Source organism: Micropterus dolomieu, linkage group LG08 (assembly GCF_021292245.1).
Source record: "Micropterus dolomieu isolate WLL.071019.BEF.003 ecotype Adirondacks linkage group LG08, ASM2129224v1, whole genome shotgun sequence".
Classification (NCBI taxonomy): domain Eukaryota; kingdom Metazoa; phylum Chordata; class Actinopteri; order Centrarchiformes; family Centrarchidae; genus Micropterus; species Micropterus dolomieu.
The window spans coordinates 22,594,100-22,615,975 of record NC_060157.1 but is presented as its reverse complement, the minus strand read 5'-3'; the positions used below and the strand labels follow the sequence as shown (position 1 = coordinate 22,615,975).

Sequence of the window (21,876 nt, the reverse complement as noted above, 5' to 3'; positions counted from 1 at the left end):
GTCGCACTTAAATCCAGCAGAACCAGTATCGAACATTTGCCCGGATCAGCGTTCATTAGGAGGTCATTAGTAACTTTCAATAGTGCTGTCTCAGTACTGTGATGTTTACAGAAGCCAGACTGGAACTTTTCAAAGATACAATTGTTTTCCATTACAGCAAGGAGCTGCTTAGAAACCCTTTTCAAGGGTTTTTGAAAGAAAAGGCAGTTTAGAGATTGGGCGGTAGTTATCAAGGATGTTGGGGTCGAGGCTAAGTTTCTTTAGGACAGGTTGTACACATGCCGTCTTGAAGTAGACCGGGACACAACCTGTAGATAATGAGCTGTTAAAAATTAAAATCAGGAGTGGGCTAATATAATCCAAAACTTCTATTAAAAACTTTGCAGGAATCAGATCAAGAGGGCTAGAGGAAGGCTTCATCTTCAACATAATTTCCATATGTTCTGCCATGGTAATAGAAGAAAAGGAACTCCAAGGATCCTGAGTAGGGTGCACAATATCTGAAAAGGCAGGGTTTGGGCTAATACTGGCTCTTAATAATTCCACCTTACTGACAAAGTGTGTTAAAATATCTCACAATCAGCAGAGGCACAGGGAGAGGCAGGGTTCACCAACAGATCGAGAGTCTTAAAAAGAGAACTAGGATTGTGCTGGTGGACAGCAATAAGATTTGAGAAATGGTGAACTCTTGCATCTTTTACCAACCTATTGTACAAAGATAGTAACTCTTTCATGGCCGTGAAATGGACCTGGAGACCTGATTATCTTTTTTTTTTTTATCTACATTTCTGCATTCCCGTTTGCAGCTTCTGATATCCGCATTTAACCAGGGTTGCTTTGCAGATTTTAAGTGTTTGTTTTTCAGAGGGGCTATGAGATCAAGGGTTAAGGAACAGAGGGAATTAAAATAGTTGACAATATCATTAGTGGAGATGAGGGGGCATATTGCTAAATGAACTGAAGAGGGCACCAAATTTAGACTCAGCGCCATGTACAGTAGCTGTTGGTAGCAAAATATGTGATTTTATTAATTTTATTTACTTTGAAGTTTCTTTAAGATCAAACTTTAAGGAGACTATATCACATTAAGTTTTATATACATATATAATTCATAAAACTGCCTGTTACTCTATATATGTCTATATATCAGCTATATCAACTCCATGTGGTGATCCGATCCCATGGTTTAGAATCTGTTGTAATCTTAAGTGATCCCTTCCTCCACTATAGTAATCAATGACATTTCAACAAGTATTATATATAATGTAAAACTTAATACACTCTATTAAGAATTTGCTTAAATCACTTAATTTATCCTGCCTATATTTGGGACAGGGTTTTATATGGGACAGGCCCTTAATTCCTTTACCATGTTGGTAAATCGGAATGAATACTACTAATGCTAATAAATAAACTGAACGATTGAATTGGGGAGAATCTAACAGATCTAAATATGTGTATCATGTCCATATTGACAGAAGTTTAAACATTTATGTTGGTATGATCGAAGCAGCTTAGAATCAGCTCAAGCGCCGACCTGGTGGGCTTTAAAAGGTTTTATACATACATAGAACTTCTATAAAAACCAGACCAGGCTTCTAATTGAGACCTGCATTTATATGTCAAAATGTGTAGCTACACCAGGCTAGTAAAAGGGACAGGTGTCTAACTGGGATTAAGCTGTTAATTTCATTTTTATGGTATGTAGGATTTTATTCTGTATCACACTTAGGGGGTTTTGTGTATTTAGCTAAAGAACATCCAATTCTGTGAGAATATTTACCTTATTTTGACTTCACGCAAAACACACACACACACACACACACAGCATTTGTTCATATGGTTCCAGTTTATTGGCAGCCACTGAATCACTTTCATTACAGAAAAAACACTACCCCTACAGGTAGAGTCCTAGCAGTACAGTATGATTCTGCAGAGAGAAACATTCCACACGGCAAGTAGGTAAGAAAAGATCTAACTAATTTCTACTGTGAAGCAAATCTGGATCAAAATGTTGCTGAAATCCTTCCTGACATACAGAGGTTGTATTGAACACTTTTGTATTTTTTTTTTCCATTTATAAATGATCAAGACTAAACCAAATAATGGGTGAAACTTGCTCCACTCTTTGTTCTTGAAACTCAAACATTTAGCCTCCAAGCCACAGAACGTTTATCTGACATCTTAACACACCAAACACAGGCCCAAATATCTGTTTCGTGACGGCACCAGTGACTTTAATGATATCTTCCACACCTTTGGTTTAACAAACACTGCTAAAGCGGCTGTGGTACACAATTTTACCTGCTGTTTGAAATATGTTGTGGTTCCAGACACCAATCAGAGAGGTTACTGAAAAAGATTTGCAGCAGCCTTTCACACCCAAGGTTGTTGCATCACCAGGTAAATTACAGCAACTGAAATCTTCTGAGTGAGCTGAGTAAACATCTCTTGACCTTTTATCATAAAACCTCTCAAATGAATTTTTGTTTCTCCATACAGACATAACTGAAAATCAAACATTAGCTATACAAATTAGATATACTGTTCTGGCCTTAAAAGAGAACTGTTGTTTACTCACAAAACCTTTGATCACTTTTGTGCCAAAATGATTTTGGGAATTTGTAATGTGTCGCCTCATTTTAAAAAGAAACCTGAGAAAGGGACCTGTAGAGGTGAATGTGTTGCTGCTTTTACTTTTTAGTAAAATCTTCCATCACTGGACATCTACACACAGGTAGGACTGAGCAATATGAATAAAGTATTACTCATTTTAATATCACTGTGAGAATTTAATATTGTGAATAAATTAAAATGACAGTTTCAGTCCATTTCATATTACATCTAATTTAATTAATGTAACTGGACAACCATTTTTTTTATACCAAAACACATTTTGTGATATTTCTAAAATTGTGATAACAATTTTAGAAAAGGGTCTTCATCTGATCAACTTTTCTTTATTTCCATATGTCACAGCTCTACACACACTAAAACTTAATTACTTTACTTTTGTTTTTCTCACCTGTTTGGCCCTGTGAGAAAATATTGTATTTTTGAGTTTTAGGGCTTCAGGTTTTTTTTAATACAACTAAAGACCAGGCAGTTTATTGGAAAGCAAACTTTGTCTTGAATTGTTTCCTCAAACTTCCACGACTTTCTTTGTAAAACTCAAACCTTGTCTTGAACACTTACGAGAATAATTAGCTTTTCCAGATTACAAGCAGGTGTCCAATTTAAAGCATGAAAATGAACGAGCTCTTTAAATTGCAAAGTTTTAGTTTGTAAATGAAAAACACTTGCAAACAGGGACACAGTCTACTGACTTTAAACTATGAGGATAATGCTGTCCCACACAATCTATGAGGTGTTACTGAAATGAATATGCTTGATCATTCATTAAGCAACGAAAAAGCAACATACACTGAACCCAATCTAATATTTTCTGTAATTGGACACACACATCAAAACCACCTATCTGACTATGTGTCAATAAAAAGCTTTCCCCCCGCCCACAACTGAAAAATAAAACTAATGAATGGTACATCGTCTTCACAGTGTTGTTACAACCTCTGAGCATTGTGAGAGCAATCAGCCCATCCTCTGCTTGCTGAATCCAAAATATACCACACAGAAAGACACTTTGATTGACACCTGACAACCAACATGTCTGTTTCAACCCACCCCTCCTCCTAGTTCACTGTGATACCAGCATTAAAAAAAAACAAAAAAACATAAAAACAAACACGAAAAAAATTCTTTCTAAGCTGGTGGAGTGGAATCCTTGTCCGTCAAGCAGAAGCCTGAAAAATCCAGACTGACAGAGTCTCTGTTCTCCTCTGCAGAGCGTTCTGATTTCACCAAACCTCCCTTCTAATGTCCCTTCCTCCCTCTTGTCCTGCAGGTTTGACCACAGTGTCCTCTGGCTGGAGACACAGCTAGAAGTTTTTTGTGAATCAAAGGTGGCGCTGGGTTTGGGTGGGGAGGGGCATTGGGGGGCAGTGTGTCAGGGCAAAGACCTCTCAGTCAGTGGAGAAGAGGTCTCCGGCCGAGGGGAGCGGGGCCAGACCCCCTGTCACATTGGGCAGGAGGGAGAGGTCAGGGAGACTCTGGATGTGGGACTTTAGTTCTTTCCTAACCTGGGTCACCCTCGCCAGCTTCTGCTTATACTCCTGCAGAGGACAAGATGACACAGCACAGACATGAGCTACAAATGGTTACTTATTTACTCTTTTAAAATGTCTTGTAACGACAGCTTTCTGCCATGTCTGATAGGGTGCCACTCAATGTAATGGCCAATTTTCTTTCAGGTCCCACCCCCTCATTCTGTTCCTTTTATGATGCATAGTAACTGTGAGAAGTTTCATTCGGATATATTAATATTTACTGGTAGCTCAATGGGCTCAATGTTTTTATATTTATTTTCATTGCGATAAAATGTAAATTAATTCAAAATTTCTCTACCAAAGTAAATTAATCCTTGAGTAAGTATTGTTATAATGTTTTATATAATTTAACAGTTCTTTTGCATATTCTGAATTGTGTTATTATTTGGTTTAAATACTATGTAATCAGAATAATATTTTTGGGTTAGCACTATTGCAGCCGTAGTCAGTAGTATAGTTAACTCTGTGCAGGGTTGCGAAGGGGCTGGAGCCAATCCCAGCTGTCATTGGTGAACCCTGGACAGGTTGCCCATTCACTCATAGGCTGATGATACACAGGGCAACTTTTTGAGCAATGGTGCTGGACAATCTTGCTAGAGGCAAGTCCGACTATGTTTTAAATGGATAGCGGCGGTGCGGGGCAGGTGGCGGAGTGGTGGGGGAAGGGGATTACGTTAGTAATCTTTACCCATTACCACTGACGACAATGTTGCCCTGCACAATTGCTCTAAAAGTTGCTCTGTGTATCATCAGCTATAGAGACAAACAAGTCATACACACGTTCACACCTAAGGGCAAAGAGTCACCAATTAAGCTATGCTTTGGACAGTGGGAGGAAGCTCGAGACATGAAGAGAACCCACACAGACAAGGGGAGAACATGCAAACTCCACAAAGAAAGGCCTGGGCCTCGATCCACAGAACCTCTTGCTGTGAGGTATCGTATCTGTGTGTCATGTTAATCTTAATTATTCTCATTTACAGCACCACCTACCAGTTATCTTCTGGTACAGTAAAGGACAAGAGAGGTCACTTAACAAGAGCTGCAGCTCTCGCTTCTATTTGTTGGAGCGCAGTGCGGACATACACATTTAGGCTCTCAGAGCTTTCCACCGGGCTCGGTGATCTACAGTCTGAACATTTTCCGGTTTCACCCCCAATTCCGGTATGAACGGTCACATATTGGCTGTATTTGTATAGCACCTTTCTAGTCTTTTCGACCACTCAAAGTGCTTTACACTACATCACATTCACCCACCTATGATCAGAGACCCAACTGCTCATCAGAAACAGGAATTAACTCATTCACACACTGATGGCACAGTCATTCTCTGGACACGTTTGAATACTTAAGTGTTTATTATTAACTTATGAAGTAACTGTTAGCAGCTATGTGTCTTCTTTTTGAGGAGGTTTACATTATTCTAACTTGTGATATTAAAGTTAATATGAAATTGGATGAAAATAAGAAACTTTATTTAAACTTTATTTATGTTATTTAATGTCTGAAACACCTTTTGGTCTCAGTATGTGGCTTTAAAAGATGATTAAGGTGCATCACAACTTCTTGTTTGTATAGTTTTGGTCATCATATCTATCAGTTATTACTACACTGTACTCAAACTAGCTGGTCAAAGATGAACCAGGAAGTCGGTCTATAAACTATGGTGCATATTTACAACATACAGTTTTTGTATGCTTACCAGATATTTACCATTCACCTTGTGTTTCTTGCCTTGTCTGACTTTTATTTAGTGACGCTGCCATCTTTCCAGATGGAAGTGATTAATGGCAAATACAACAATATTACCAAAAGGACTACAAAAGTAAATAGACTTATTTATAATAAAGACTTAGTTGTAATAAACCAGTATTAAAATCAGACTGCTCACCTGTCTTTCCACTATGTTCTTGTCCTCTGTGCTAATGCTCTGACAGCCAAACTGCTGTCAGAGCCACAATTCTGACTGATCTAAGGTAAAGGCTGTTGAATTCACAGTTTGTCATGGAAAGTGCTGAATAGAACGCTTCTCAATTACTAGAGAAGGTGAATAAGAACACTATAAATATTCAGCAATAAAATGAAGGAAAATGGATTCATGCAAACTGTCGAGCTTGTATGACCAATAATTGTGTAATAAGCCATTTCCACCACATAGCTTTTGTTTACAATATCTGGACTCTTTTGCCTTTGTGAACACAAACCAGACCAGTAAATACTCAACAAAATGTAGACATTAATGACTCAACATCATTATTAATTAGTGAAGGAGAAACTTAAACACAAAGAGATTCAGAAAGAGAGAAAGAGATCTTAGTCACAGTTCCCTGTATGTTGTTTTGTATGTGGTGCCTTGCCTCTAGTTTCTTCTCTCTCTCCATGAGCGCCTCCCTTTGACTGCCAATGTATTCAGTCAGCATGCGAGCCAGCTGCCTCCGGTCCTCCAGCTCTGCAGCCAGTCGGCCGTTGTACTCCGCCAGCAGCAAACAGGCTTCATCCACAGTCTTCGAAAGCTTGTCTGCGGCCTCTTTGTCTAGATTGGCGCCAAAGTGGGTTGTTAAGGTCACAGAATATGACATTGTTTTTTTTAAGTTTCTTTAGGCATAACTTTTAAAACATTAAAATTTCTTTAAAAACTGGGGGTTTTTTCTGTGCATTAACTCAATTTGTTTGTTTTTTACTATAATATATTCTTGTCGCAACATTTTCTTATTTCTATTTTTTATTACGGTGTATTTTGTCCTATACTGGTCAACATTTAATGTTTAATAAACTGTTTATAAAAGTTCTATACAAATACTATTATTATGATTACTATAATGTGCACATTTCAACATCATGTACAGAATGTTGCTATAAACCGACACTATAACACCCGTGTTTAACAACTGTAAATTGTTTACTTTCAGCACTGTATGCATTGTTTCATTTATTATTTTTCACTGCTCATCTTATTTGACTTTCTATTGTTCGGGCGTGGATTTGCTTTAAATGTTTTCCCCCAAAGGTGATCATATTACTTTTATCATTGCTATCTCATTTTCAGACAGTCCTCACTACAACAGAGACAGTCCCACTTGATACAGAAATTGCACAAGAACAGCAAAACAATGTGAGAATTTTTAAAATTAAACAAATAAAGAATAATCAAGAGCATGTTTTAATAATGAGGGGGAAATACCACTGCAAATCCATGCAGAAATAATATCAATATAAAACAGAAAAGTGATCTCTTATCAAGCGCTCAGGTGTTACCAGTGATTTTCTCCAGCAGGGAAACATCCTGGACTTCCTGTGGAAGCGAGGCGATCTTCTGACGAACTGCTGCGTCGCCCGATGCAGCGTTCTCCAAGTCCTGCAGGGCCTTCACCAGCTCCTCTGTCTTTAAGGGTGTGTCAAAGTGTGTTTAAAGGGAATAGAGGGAGACAGTTAACAGGAGTCAAGGAGGAAGGGGGGAGTGATCAGGGAGGAGAGAATGTGACAGCAAAAAAACAGTGGGAGAATGAGAGAGATGTAAGAAGTGAGGAATGACAGCAGGGAGAGGAAAAGGAACAGAGTAGAATGCGAAAGAAACAAACAACGAGATTCATTTCAGTATTTTGTGCCATTCAGGTGCAATGTTGGCTTCCTACCAGCTGAGTAGCGGAGATGTCCGTGTTGCATGGGGAGATGTGGCTTCTGTAGTCGTCGTCTTCGTCGTCTTCCTCTTCCTGGATCTTCTGATAGCTCCGTTTCACAGGCTTCTTCTCTTCTGCAGAGTCAAGTTTAGAAACCGAGGAACAAACATCACTTAAGTATGTAGTTAATCCTCTATATATATACTATAGATGAAACTGACCTCTTTACAATACCACCAATTTCATGCAATTGTTTGCCTTTTTTATCTCTTTTTATATTAAATAGAAATTCCCCCCAAAAACATAACTTTTAGGTTATTCTGAAACAAATCCATTTTCCAAAGACATTTTATAAAAGTAAGTCACCATTCAGCTATTTCTAAATTAATGTAATCAAAACTCTGAATGTGATATATTTGAATATCAGTGATCCTGGCCCTGCTTGGTTTCAGATCAAAACCAAATTCCGTGGTATCACTTACCAGTAACAAATACTGTATATATTCATGTACAAGCGTAACAAAGTGGTTAATCTCACCTGAAGGCCTTGGGCTGTTGGAGTCTTCTATGGCCAGTTTGAGCTGCTGAATGAAGTCGGCTCTGTAGAGGCTCCTCTCCTTCCAGATGTTCAGCAGTCTCTCCATGTGCTTTTTACAGCTCTCATCTGCTTCACTGTAGGGAGGACGGGGAACAGCAGAGTTCAGCAGAGGACGAGATTATTTTTACCCCTCAAAACTACTTTAGTAGATTTCTTTGCAGAAAATAGGAAACAAAAAATGAAAGAATACAACAAACCTAAGATGTAGAAGCAGGTTTTTAAGAAGACCAGATTTAGATGCTAAACTATTCTTAAAAAGCTTCTGGCAGCAGGCCTACCACCTATCTACACACACGTTGACCCGCTCACAAACACACGCACTTTTCACACAGCACATTGTGAGGGGTCACATTACATCTACCTGGCAACATGGGAGCAGGCATCGACAAGGACAGACTCAAAGTCTTTGGTGAACTCCGGTCCTTTCTTCTTGCTGTTCTGGATGACATCATTGGCGAGATAGAGGAACGTCAGCTTCCTGTTGCTTTTAGCTGGAGGACACATAAATCATGAGATTTCAAGATTAAAAAGGAAAGAATACTTTATCATCAGTCTGTCTTTTTGGAGCTACTTTTCTTCAACATACCTATATATTCTACTTCAGTAACCAATTTCCCAGTATGTTAAGTCATTATAGCATTTTTTTTTAGTCATGCTTCGTTACTTAAAAAACAACAGCTTTTCTGTGTGTATTTCTGATCTAGCTAGGATCAAGCCCTCTGCATCTCAGATTTGTTCAGCCATTCAAATAATTAATACTTTATAATAAAATAGAACACACATCAATAAAACCCTTTTCAGTAAATTTTATAATAAAGTTATCTGAATGAATATCTTTTGGCATCCTCTTGTTTCGAGTGCTATATATAAATGCCATTAACTTGTAGGTATGCTATTACACACCGTACCAAACATTTTCTGGTCACAGTGTCTCAAATGTTAAGATTTGATGGCTTTTTCTTAATTTCACACCTTTATAAATGAGCTATTTGATCACTTAAGTACATTATTTTAGACTCCTTACTTGTGATAGCATTTATCATTATTTATCATCTCTGTGTGATTTCTGAATATTTTTGGACTATTGTCTTATCACACTCAGGTTTGAAAACAGCTGTTGAAATCTGAGACAAAGTCCTCTCTATAACAATTTCAACCTGTTACAAATGGATAATCTAAGTTACTAGCAGTTACTCTGTGAAGTACTACGTTTATTGCAATCTGTATCAGATGTCCTAGATGCCACATTACATTACATACCTCATCTATGAAGTTTCACGCTACCAGTATTGTGTTTTGTTGCAGAAAATCAACAACATATATTAATATACTTGGCAGCACTCACCTTTTTTCAGCTCTCTGTGCCACACTTTGACGATGAGGCCAGAGTGTTTGCGGTGGTGGATGATCCACAGAGACAGAGTCTGCACGCTCTGCTGCGAGCTGCTCAGCTCCGTCAGCTTCTTCTCCAGGGCCGACTCAGAGAAGGACGACATGCCGGTGTAAGTGTGTGTTTCCCCTGTGACCCGACTGACCCCGACCCGCTCTAAAGCGACTGAGCTCCGACCTGGTTTGGAGAAACTCGCACTGTCATCAAAACTGAAGTTGTGTCGGTAAGTTAACTTCCAGACATGCAACATCAAACTGCCTCCTGCTCCCCGCTCCACCTAACGATACGTTTCTAACGTTAAGTTAGCTCTTTATCTGACCGAATTATTGACCAAATCTAACGTTACTGAACAAACCTGCAAGGTCTAAGCTCGTTTATCACCTGCTTCTGTCTGTAGTGTTTGTTTACAGCCAAAGCTAACGTTAGCTAGCCGAGCTAAGCAGCCATCTGCAGACCAGTGCAGCCCTGAGCTAATAAGCCTGCGCTTTAACCAAAAATCAACCTAGCGTCTGTAATATTCATGTAGAATATGTCTCCAGTACGCCGAGAGATGAAACAAAACTGCTAAAGAGTGACGGTGAAACTCACAGTTTGTATTTGCTTGTCTAACTAGGAAGATTCCTCGAAAAAATGGCAGCTTGCACTTTCACCTCGACATGTGCGTCGCACAGTAGTGACGTAAACAGAGCCAGGCATCCCTTTATCCAGGGATGAAAATATTAAATTATTGATGATATGAAATAGAAGCTATAATTATGTTTTTATTTGAGGTCTTTTACTTTTGTTACATGTTTGGGTTTTCTCTTCTTAATTGATAATGTAATGGTTTATTTAAATTTACTGGAGGGGGTTCATCATACAGTAACTGAATGCTGTAATATTATATTAAATAAACAAAGTAATGAATTGATTATTTAGTTGAAATAATCAGGTATAACTTAGTTATAACTTCTAAAAACACTAATGATAAAATGGTATGATAAATGAAAATATTTTTGATTTATGAACCTGAAACTAAGATGTATTTATTCTTTTGTTGCTTGTGGATTGTGAGGTTTATATTAAGGAGTCAGCAGCACATTGAGACTGCCTAAGAGTTTTGACTACAATCCTCATCAACATATTGTAGAACTATTATAAATTATAATAACGCTATAGTCTAAATATGACTCCTTGATTCACTCTCTTAATAAATAATAGTGCTGGTCAGAAATCTCCTACTATTTGAGTTTCACAAAGGTATTTCTTTATTGTTTGTTATTTATCCTGAAACAGGAACATATTTATGTATGAACTTGATTTTTGTAGGTATGTATATAAAGGCATCACATTTCAATAAATTCAAACACGATTTTGAGATAGAACCTTCTGAGTTGTAGTTTGTGATTGTAACAACAAAAGAGCAGAAGATCAGGGGGATTCAATCAAAATAGAGAAAGAGAAAAGGCATCAAAACAATCTGTATCTTTAAAATAAAAAAATAAAATTTAAAACATTCAATATAGACATTTTTCACAGTTTATAAACATTGACAGGAAAAGCACAGGTGTAAATATTAATATTAACAATGTTGATTCCACTTGATGTCCCAGGGCCATACTGTGCATGCTGGCTCACTGACATGATTATTTGCAATCACTCTGTTACTCATAAGAAAGATGTGTATTTAATCTAATAATAAGATAAATAAAAGAGAAAAGATATTACCAAACACTTTTTCTGTTGAAAGTGGGAAAGCTGGCACAATGCAAATCACTAAATTTTTTGTTTGTACAGACATGGGAATTTACATGCCCATTTGCCTCCATGATACTGCGGATGGCAAAATGCACAATATTCCTTTCAAAACAATGGGTTTGGGTCCTGGACGCAGGTGTGCATCAGGCAAATTGTATGTAAGTACAACAGGTGTGTTTAACAAAATGAACCTCAAATATCAACCAAAATGCAAATCCTGCACAAGCCTTTTTTCATGACAGACATTTTAACGAAGCAGCAAAAGCACTGATAACATTAATTAATGAAAGCTCAATTTTACCTTTACTTTTCCTGCCATGACATGCCAAGATGCCTGCAAATACTCTGTCTTTGTATAGCGCCTTCACTACATTGCATTCACCATTCACACACTGAGCGTAAGTGCTCAAACAGAAACTAATGTTCACACACATTCATACACTGGTGGAACAGCCACCAGGGGCAATTTGGGGTTCAGTGTCTTGCCCAAGGTACTGAAGGACACTTCGACATGCAGCCTGGAGGAGCCGGGGATTGAACCGCCAACCTTCTGATTAACGGGCTCTACCTCCTGAGCCACAGTCACCCCTTATGCAACTGATTCACTTACATGGGATGCAGTCATTATTGTTGTTAATTACACCTGTACTTTTCCTGCTATGACTAGTAAAAAATGTCTGCTGTGAAAAGTCACATTTGATTTTACCACTGCTTTCTTCTGTTTGCGAGGGAATCATCAGTGTGTGAAATTAGAAAATAAAACATTCATACTCATTCAAATGTCCTGGAAAGCTATACACCTCTGTGTGTGATGTTTAATTATTATGGTGTCTGACTTTTTCTATCATGATTTGCTTTCTTTTAAATTTTCTTTGCGTTTTGTTTTGTTTTTTTCTTACAGATGAATTTAACTGCAGATGTGAGAAATGATAACTGACTTGGAATATCGTGCAGCAAGGGTCTTAAATTTGGAGGGGCATCATTTCTAAATAGGTCCCATAAGATAGTAAAAATGATAAAATAAAAATACAACAAGATTAGATGTTTTTGGCCTTTTTGAACCTGCACATTGTGTCATGCTGACCTGGCAAAAAAAGACAGCATCAAAGCATCAACTTGTTATTATTCAGTTGAAGTGTACATAAAGCATATTTTAATTCTGAAGTGACCTGATAAACAAAAACATTGACCAAGAATGTTATTTTGAAAATCCTTTAAACTTACTCAAATTAGACAAGAGTTTGTTCTCAATATCAATCTTTTTAAACAGCTTTAATAAACTGAAACAACTATAGATCAATAGAATAAAACATCACTGTCCCTTTTTATGGCTTATTACATTTATGCAGTTGATTTTAATGGGGGGGAAACTCCACAGTCACACCAACATGCAAATACATTTCACTCAACCAACACTCTCCGGAAAGACGCAAAAGTCGCATCTCATCCCTCCATCAATCCACCCTTTTTAAAAGCAGGTCCTGATCCGTTTTGCAAACCACACCAAGCTTCCAAAGAAGCGCTGTGTGAGGTGGAGATAAAAGTATGGACATGTCCGGTGCTGTGTTTCTTTCCTTAAGCTGGTTGATCCTGCAATTAGCTAATGGGGAACTGGATTACACCTCTCACGGACAGGGGATGCAACTGCGGGGCAACTTCACCATTGCTGGACTCTTTCCTCTCCATAAGGCAGTTGCACCAAGTGCTAGTTTGCCTGCTTTGGTTCCATGCGATGAGTGAGTTTTACTGTTTTACTGGCCATAAAACATCGAACTGGTTAAATGTATCTTGCTGGTGGTCTGGACTATTCTTGTTCTTACTGTTTTACTTGACATGTCTTAATTCATTTTCCCCTTTACACGTTACCTTTTCTAGAGGTCCACCTAACAAACACGGATTTCACCTGATGCAAGCTATGAGATTTGCTGTGGAAGAAATCAACAACCACACCGGGCCGCAGCCTCTTTTACCAGGGGTGAAGCTGGGCTACCAGCTGTATGACACCTGCTCAAAACAGGCCAGTTTCCTGGCTGCACTGGACCTAGTAAATCAGCAGGATCAGAGCCCCTTTATATATGGGACAGAGGGAGACACAGACCCAAACTACAACAACAGTCAAAGGGCAGTGGCTGTGATTGGGCCGGACAGCAGCAGCAACTCTTTCACCCCCGCTGCTTTACTGGGAGCCTATCTTGTACCAGAAGTAAGTTATTACCTGGAAAGATTTGATCATGGCCCTTGAATTATTAAATATTCCACATGACATGAAAAGGTGCACATACAACATCGAACCATCCCTCACATGCTCTTGCTTTATTTTAGATCTCTTATGAAGCATCAGGCGAATCGCTCAGCAACAAGTTCCTCTATCCATCCTTTCTCCGCACTATTCCCAGTGACAAGAACCAGGTGGCAGCTATGATCCAGCTTCTGATTCATTTCAACTGGACCTGGGTCGCTCTCTTAGGCAGTGACAACGCCTATGGCCTGGACGGAATGCAGAGCCTGTCCCAGAAAGCACCACAGTACGGCATCTGCATTGCCTACCAAGGAGTCATCCCCTCGTCCACACCTGACACAGTCCAGACCAGGAGGAACATGGTAGAAAGCATGCTGAAGACAAAAGTCAACACCATTGTGGTCTTCTCCAGCAAGACAATACTCAGTGGCTTCTTCCCGTATGTTGTTGAGCGGAACGTGACAGATAAGGTGTGGATTGGGACGGAGGACTGGTCGGCGTCCTCTCTTATATCAGGGATAACTGGGATCCACACCATCGGCACTGTGATCGGCATATCCATCAAATATGCAGCCATATCTGGTTTTAAGGAGTTTGAGAGAAAGGTATTTCAGGCTTCAATGCAACACAATGACACCCAGAAGGTGTCTAATGTTACCATGAGCTCAGACAATGACTGTCTACAGAGCACAGACCTGTACAGCCTCGCCAGAAATAATTTTTCGCTGGATACATATGATCTCACCTCCTGCTTCAATGTGTATGAGGCGGTGTATGCGGTGGCACATGCATTGCACCAAGCACTTGGTTGTGATTCTGGAGAGTGCCAACAGAGGAACGTGTATCCATGGGAGGTGAGCAGATGTAAACTTGTCTGTTTAAGATGAAAATCTCTCAGAACCACTTAGGCACTGATGTTTCCTTTTTCTTCTCCCCACCTCAGATTCTCTTGCGGCTAAAGCAGGTGCGATTCTCTCTGGACAACACCTCAGTGTACTTTGATGCGAATGGTAATCCACCTGAAGGATATGACATTGTAACCTGGGTTTGGAGGGGGACGCAATGGTCTGTCAGACAGGTGGGCTCTTTCCGCCCAGATCCCATTAAGCTCATCATTAATGCTGATCAAATTGAGTGGCCCAAGACAGGAGGTTCAAGAACAGTAAGATCTACTGAAGTATTTTTGAGTGTTTGTAAAACATTTGTAAAGCTTAAAAACTCTTCAGTTTTTCAAAATGAAATGCTGTACAAATATAACTATTAGTAAGAAATCTGCAAAAGGGTTATGAAATTATAAAATTATGAACATGAATTAGTTCTGATTTCAAAGAGGCTGGAACAAATCAGTAATGAATAATAATCAGAAATGGCAACTGAAACTTTTTAATTAAATTAAATTCATATGCAGTGATAAAGTGTTAATTCTTGACATCCTACTAATAAATGCTGAACTTTCAACAGTTTGCACCATATTAATGGAATGAATATGAATTATTATAATTTTGGACCTTTTTTGGAGATGTACGTTTCTGATGCTGTTTGTAAGTGCTTTTGTGTGACTGGCTGTGTTTTGTTGTGTTTCTTATCTCTGTTCTTGTTTCCGGAGATTCTGATCTCAATGAGATTACTTAATCAAATAAGGTTAGATATGACCTTTGCCTAACCCTGTTGGTTGCATCCAGGTGCCGCTGTCCATCTGCTCTCCACCTTGCCCGAGAGGCTACAAGAAGCTGCTGACAGGCCAACACACATGCTGCTTCGACTGCCAGGCCTGTCCAGCTGCTACATTCCTCAAGATACACTCTCTGTCACCTTTTTTAGGTACACCTGTTCAATTGCTTGTTAATATAAATATCTAATCAGCCAATCAAATGGCAGCAACTCAATGCATTTAGGCACGTAGATGTGGTCAAGACAACTTGCTGAAGTTCAAACCGAGCATCAGAGTGGGGAAGAAAGGGGATTTAAGTAACTTTGAACGTGGCATTGTTGTTGGTGCCAGACTGGAATTGAATTTGTGCCAGAATTTGGCGTAAACAACATGAAAGCATGGATCCATCCTGCCTTGTATCAACAGTTCAGGCTGGTGATGTAATGGTGTCAGGGATATTTTCTTGGCACACTTTGGGCCCCTTAGTACCAACTGAGCATTGTTTAAACGCCTACCTGAGTGTTGTTGCTGACCATGTCCATCCCTTTATGACCACAGTGCACCCATCTTCTGATTGCTACTTCCAGCAGGATAATGCACCATGTCACAAAGCTCAGATCATCTCAAGCTGGTTTCTGGAACATGACAATGAGTTCACTGAACTCCAGTGGCAATAGAGCATCTTTAGGATGTGATGGAGATCCCCGGAGATCCCCGGAGATCCCTGGAGATCCCTGGAGATCCGCATCATGGATGTGCAGCGGACAAATCTCAATCAACTGCGTGATGCTATCATGTCAATATGGACCAAAGTCTCTGAGGAATGTTTCCAACACCTTGTTGAAAGTATGCCAAAAGGGGGTCCAACCTAGTGCCTAATAAAGTGGCCAGTGAGTGTGTGTGGTAATGTAAAGACAAAAAAAGTTCAAAGCACCAGACAAATATTCAGACAAAGAGGGAAAGAGGACAGTTCGGAAGAGTTCTTAGATGAGATATTTGCTCCATGTTGGACGAAATAACAAAGAGCAAAATCACTTTCTACAAATTGTGAATGTCATATCCTGGTGGGTGCATGACAAAGATGATAAATTGAACAGGCCATGCAAAATGTTGCTTATAAAACCCAATCAAGTGTTGTGGATGTCAGCATCATCAGCTGCAGGTGAGTGAATGTATGAAGCATGTGGTAGAGGTTGCTGTGAAGTATAAAAGCAAATAAACTCAAAATAGACGCCCCACTCCACCAGTCAGGACAAAGGTCTCAGTGACGAAGAGAGAAGAGGGGACAGTTCATCCACTGATTTGTGTCATTGTAATTGTATTTAAAAATTCTGTTATTTTCTTCTTCTTCGTGATATTTCCCTGTTGAGTCCAACAGGAATCTAGAACACAGCAGTATTTTTCAGCTGTTGTGTGTGAGATTGACCAGCAGGTGGCGCTGAGTATTCATGCTTTATGTCCTGAGGCAGGCGCCAAAGTGCCTAACAACATGTGACAAATGGGTGCTGTGTGTTTTCGCTTCTACACCATAACATTTTATCTTGATTACTCACCAGTGTTAAATTTACCTTTGACAAAAACCAAGACAGGCTTTTACACTCCAGTTTTTCTCTTTATTTCAATGCTGCTCTTCTTCTTCAGATTCCACTACATGTCAGCCGTGTCTCCCTGAGCAGTGGGCTCCCCCAAGCAGTGAGCAGTGTCTGAACAGGACTGTCCTGCTGCTCGCCTGGGACGACCCCCTCTCCATCGCCCTGCTCTTCTTTCTGGCCACCTGTCTTCTCATGACCTCCAGCTTTGCAATAATCCTGCTGGTCAACCTGAACACGCCCGTGGCCAAGTCTGCCGGAGGCCGCACCTGCCTCCTGATGCTGGCAGCCCTGACTGCCGCCGCTATGAGCTCTTTGTGCCACTTTGGCCAGCCATCTCATCTGGCCTGCATCCTCAAGCAGACTCTATTCATCTTCAGCTTCACTGTGTGCCTGGCCTGCATCACAGTGCGCTCCCTCCAAATCGTTTGCATTTTTAAATTTGCATCCAAGCTGCCGCCGGTCTATGACAAGTGGGCCAAAAAGCATGGACCAGAGTTTACCATTTTCCTATTGTCCGTCACCATATTGCTCATATCTGTGGTCCGTGTGGCTATCCACCCTCCCCAGCCGTCCCGGGATCTTGACTTCTACGAGGACAGCATTGTGTTGGAGTGCAGTGACACCCTCTCACCTGGTGCAGGCCTCGAGCTGGCTTATGTGTCATTGCTTAGCGTCCTCTGCTTCTCTTTCAGCTACATGGGCAAAGACCTGCCAGCCAACTACAACGAGGCCAAGTGTGTCACCTTCAGCCTCATGGTGTACATGATCTCCTGGATGACCTTCTTCACTGTCTACCTCATCAGCAGAAACTCGTTCACCATGGCCGCACAAGTGTTTGCCACGCTCTTCAGTGTTCTGGCCTTCCTCTGGGGCTACTTTCTGCCCAAAATTTATATTATTGTCCTGAGGCCGCAAATGAACACAACTGCCCATTTCCAGAATTGTATTCAAATGTATACCATGAGCAAACAATGAAGCTTGTAATTATTTTAATTGATGAAAACTAGTTGATGTGTAATGATGCAGGCCTACCAGGTAAAATAATGCGATTAAGATAGTTTGAGTGTCACTTTTAAATCTATCTAACAACTGAGTTTAAAGTGCTATTTGTATATTTATAAATAAAGTATAAACATGTTTGGAAGGTTCTCCAGTCAGTGCTGGTTGACCTGGCATGGCATTTCAGTCTGGAGTTGGTCCCCGGGCACTGTACAGAGGCTGCCCACTGCTCCCTTCAGGGATGGGTTAAATGCAGAGGATGAATTTCGCTACATGTATGTGTATGTAACAAATAAAGTATGTTTACATCTCAGACAAGTGCATGATTTTGTTCTGAAAAATGGTGGTGACATAAAGGCTCAGATTAGACATGTGACTATGTACAATATTGGGTTCACAAGAACAAGATGACAAAGTATTTTAACACTACTTTGAAGAAATAATAAAATGCTGATTGTGGCAGAAGATTTTGAGCAGAATTTAAACAGTTACATTCCTGCATTCTGGAGAAATTTTCTGCACTAATTTATGGTGGAAAATAAATTATAATTAAATTAATATAAAGAGAAACACTAAATTCAGGTTGCAGGTGACAGTAATCAGCAACTTATTTTTTTTTTAGCTTAAGTTACTTTTTTTGGACAGTGCACATTTGTTTCTTCTATGTACTTTGTATTGCATGTTTTTTGTGTGCAAATAAACCTTTCACAAATCATTTTTATTTGTTATTTAACTTTTCTTGGTGCAAGCTATTTTTCAAAACATTTTTACCAAATACTTTCAAAATGTGGTGGGGACATGGCCCCAGTGTCCCCAGTATAAATGACATCTATGGTCTCAGAGAGGTCTCAGTAGAATCCATTATAACTCCTCTTGGAGCAAAGATGAAAACTGTTAAAATGCCCATGAAAAGTGAAGGCAGGCATGACTCATGACCAACTGTAGCTCCAGACATTTGTTTTTCAGCTGAACCCAGGTTCCCTGATACAACACTGCAACATAACAGACAAGTAAATTAAAAAAACAGGAGTCAGTAGGCCTGCATTTTACTTGTTGTTGCAGAAAAACACATGTAATGTTAAGAGTGGCTCTTCTAAGTGTCCCAGTAAGCCACGACAGTGTCACAATGTGTGTTTACAAGCGCACACGTATCCTGGTTAAGATCATGTATCCTGGTTAAGATCAGGTTTCTGGAGCGTCCTGGTTATGAGATGCACATGTAAACACCATCCTGGTTTCAGACAGCTGGATATGAAACTGTGATACTGTGGCATGAAAACACCTTATGCAGAGTTTTGATTATTTTTTGTTAGTACACAGTGTAGTGAAGGAAAAGCGTGCATGTAAGCACTCTCAGTGAGCCAGCATGCACAATATCAGGACACTGAAACTAAAGAGACAAAACGGAATTCAGCCATTGTTTAATTTATTGTTCACCTGTGATTTTTCTACTGTGATATATCAAAGTGTCTGCTGTGAAAAAGTCCTGTTAAACTTTCTTGAAAAAGTCTTTTTAACATAAATATCTATAGTTACATCCACAGATCGTGTAGGTTACATCCCATCAACAGCATTGTCAAAATCATCCTTATTTAATATATCTAAAACTGAGAATTTTTCTTTGCATCAGTAATTCATGAACCAAACAGAAAAAAACTTATTGACAGCTAAAGTTTACATGTCATCAACACAGACAGAGGATAGAAATCAAGCTGGCAGATGACTACCATTACTGAGCAACGACACAAAATAAATGTGTGCTGTTGGAAAGAATAAACACCATCCCCTGGCAGCTGTACTAGGGACTGTCACACTAATACTGAATGTTGGATTTTTTAAATGAAAACAAAATAGATACATAAACTAAAGACAAAAATACCACGAGTGTGAGACCATTTCATGTTTCCGAGGAAGTTTCACTTCTTTCAAGAATATGTGATGCTGAAAAGAAATTGTAGAAAACCTCACTAGTGTTAATAAAATCAAGATAATAATCTTGATCAAAAAGTTCATGTGTTGGAGAAAAGACAGCCATGTTTGTCTCTGTTGTTTTCGAGATTTTTAGACTTATCATATCATATTTCCAGGAATCTGACAACAAGTGGCAGCTGGTCACAGCAATGCAGCATGACGTAACATCTCATTGCATATCTAATTAATGCACAATTGGTCTGTCTTGGGTCTGTGTGCAATCACACACACACACACACACACACACACACACACACTCACACACTCACACAGTGCTGTTGTTGGTTGTTGTTTGGGAGAGGAGAGATGAAAAGGCCTTTTGTGGCTGGGAGGTCAGCGCTATTGACCAGTAGATGTGTGAGTAGAGTCCGAGCTCGGTTTTCCCACAGTCTTTCCATCCACTCACAGCTTAATACCCGGGGTCAACAATAGAAGTGTGCCATGGGTGAACAAGCAGGAGTGTTATTATCAGCACACCAATAAGGTGGTGTTGGGATAATGTCTGGAGTTTTATTTGACAAGCCTTTTGATCCACTGCATTTTGGAAAATGTATGTTCATCATCTCACAATATTAAAAACATGTGTGTTTCATCTGAAGATCAAAAGCCTGAAGAATCTTTCTCACACTTAGCGTGATTAGAGAAGTGAGGGGTAGAGTTGGTCTGACAGAGACAGTAGGACACAACAGGTCCCACTTTACAAACCAGAAATTTTAATATATGCAGAAACATGTTAACTCATTTACATGCTGCTTGGTATCAGCAGAAGTCAACAGCCACTAGGCTTATTTAATTCTCCTTTCTTACTCCAAATTCAACAAATCACTGTCTAGATGTCTCATTTGGAATGAAACTTAATTTGTAACAGAGACATTAGAGGATGTATACTGATGTTTTTTGCAAAGGATTTACAGGAACAACATGGACAAAAAAATATATTTATCCAAATTACAATAATGTAACATTGAAGAAATGTTTAAGTTGCAAACTACCAATTACATCTATAAAAACATGCTTACTTTTACTACAATTTCCCTGTGATGCTACCAATGCATTAAATACTGTTTAATTATTCCCTGGGAGCACATCAGAAGATGCTGCCTGTGGTCCCCTGTGTAACTGGAGTGTGAGATAAGCAGCTGCCCTTGATTAGAGACTGACAGCATATAATTCTCAGTCTGATATTTATCTTGGGAATGGTTTTATCTTTACTGGTCAGCATGTGATTGCTTCACCAGTTATTGATGTGTGTCCTGTTGTTATAAACCCCAGCCCTGCCCGAGACACATGGCTTTGTTATGCTAATCACTCACTATAAAATGAAGAGTGGCTCTTCCAAACAGATCAGAGCTTACAGTGTCAGCAGCTAACTTCACCTGCACAGAAATGGCTCCCTGTTACACAAACTGCTCCTCCATTCACCACATTAGGATTTCTGAGAAAGACAACATCAAAGTATGTACTGGAGGGGGTGGTAATGGCTTTGCATCAGCTGGTACAGTACAAATGTCTGACTGATTTTTTGCTGAATTTGAATCATGAGCTTACCTGCCTGTCTCCTCTTCCCCAGTTGAGAAAACCTATTGTGGAGAAAATGCGCAGAGATCGCATCAACAGCTGCATCGAACAACTCAAGATCATTCTGGAGAAGGAGTTCCACCAGCAGGAACCCAACTCCAAGCTGGAGAAAGCCGACATCCTGGAGATGACTGTGAGCTTCTTGAGGCAGCAGCTGCAGCAGGGTCTCTGTCAGAGTGACTACAACCAAGGCTACTCTCACTGCTGGAGGGACTCTGTGTGCTTTCTCTCTGCTGGATCCAACACAGAAGCCTCTGTTACTCCTCTGCAGGGCCTCCAGCAGCAGAAGCAGCAGCTCCATCAGGCCCAGAGAGCCAGCAGCTCCTCCCCAGCCTGCT

At 39.8% G+C, this 21,876-nt stretch overlaps 3 protein-coding genes across 5 annotated transcripts in view; 2 read left to right on the top strand and 1 right to left on the bottom strand.

Moving 5' to 3' along the window:
• Positions 1–1,830: 1,830 nt before the first annotated feature.
• rprd1b (regulation of nuclear pre-mRNA domain containing 1B) lies at positions 1,831–10,432 on the bottom strand. Of its 2 annotated transcripts, XM_046056927.1 has the most exons (8): positions 10,360–10,432; positions 9,727–9,948; positions 8,743–8,872; positions 8,322–8,455; positions 7,799–7,917; positions 7,422–7,548; positions 6,524–6,699; positions 1,831–4,172 (listed from the first exon to the last, which is right to left on the bottom strand). In XM_046056927.1, exons 2-8 carry the CDS (start codon positions 9,875–9,877, stop codon positions 4,023–4,025), a joined length of 987 nt encoding a protein of 328 aa, XP_045912883.1. In that variant the 5' UTR covers positions 9,878–9,948; positions 10,360–10,432; the 3' UTR covers positions 1,831–4,022. The 2 variants fall into 2 exon arrangements, with proteins under 2 accessions (XP_045912883.1, XP_045912882.1); XM_046056926.1 differs by having other exon boundaries at positions 9,727–10,426.
• LOC123975441 (taste receptor type 1 member 1) lies at positions 9,806–18,207 on the top strand. 2 transcript variants are annotated; one of them, XM_046056924.1, is made up of 8 exons: positions 9,806–9,994; positions 11,548–11,666; positions 12,410–13,244; positions 13,384–13,711; positions 13,831–14,601; positions 14,691–14,909; positions 15,430–15,568; positions 17,040–18,207. In XM_046056924.1, exons 3-8 carry the CDS (start codon positions 13,054–13,056, stop codon positions 17,963–17,965), a joined length of 2,574 nt encoding a protein of 857 aa, XP_045912880.1. In that variant the 5' UTR covers positions 9,806–9,994; positions 11,548–11,666; positions 12,410–13,053; the 3' UTR covers positions 17,966–18,207. The 2 variants fall into 2 exon arrangements, with proteins under 2 accessions (XP_045912880.1, XP_045912881.1); XM_046056925.1 differs by lacking the exon at positions 11,548–11,666.
• Positions 18,208–21,346: 3,139 nt separating this feature from the next.
• The window catches only part of LOC123975690 (transcription factor HES-5-like), a 1,332-nt gene continuing 802 nt past the window's right edge, over positions 21,347–21,876 (top strand). Inside the window, exons 1-2 of the mRNA XM_046057363.1 lie at positions 21,347–21,415; positions 21,531–21,759. Coding sequence (XP_045913319.1) covers positions 21,347–21,415; positions 21,531–21,759 — 298 coding nt within the window. The remainder of the gene's footprint in view (positions 21,416–21,530; positions 21,760–21,876) is intronic.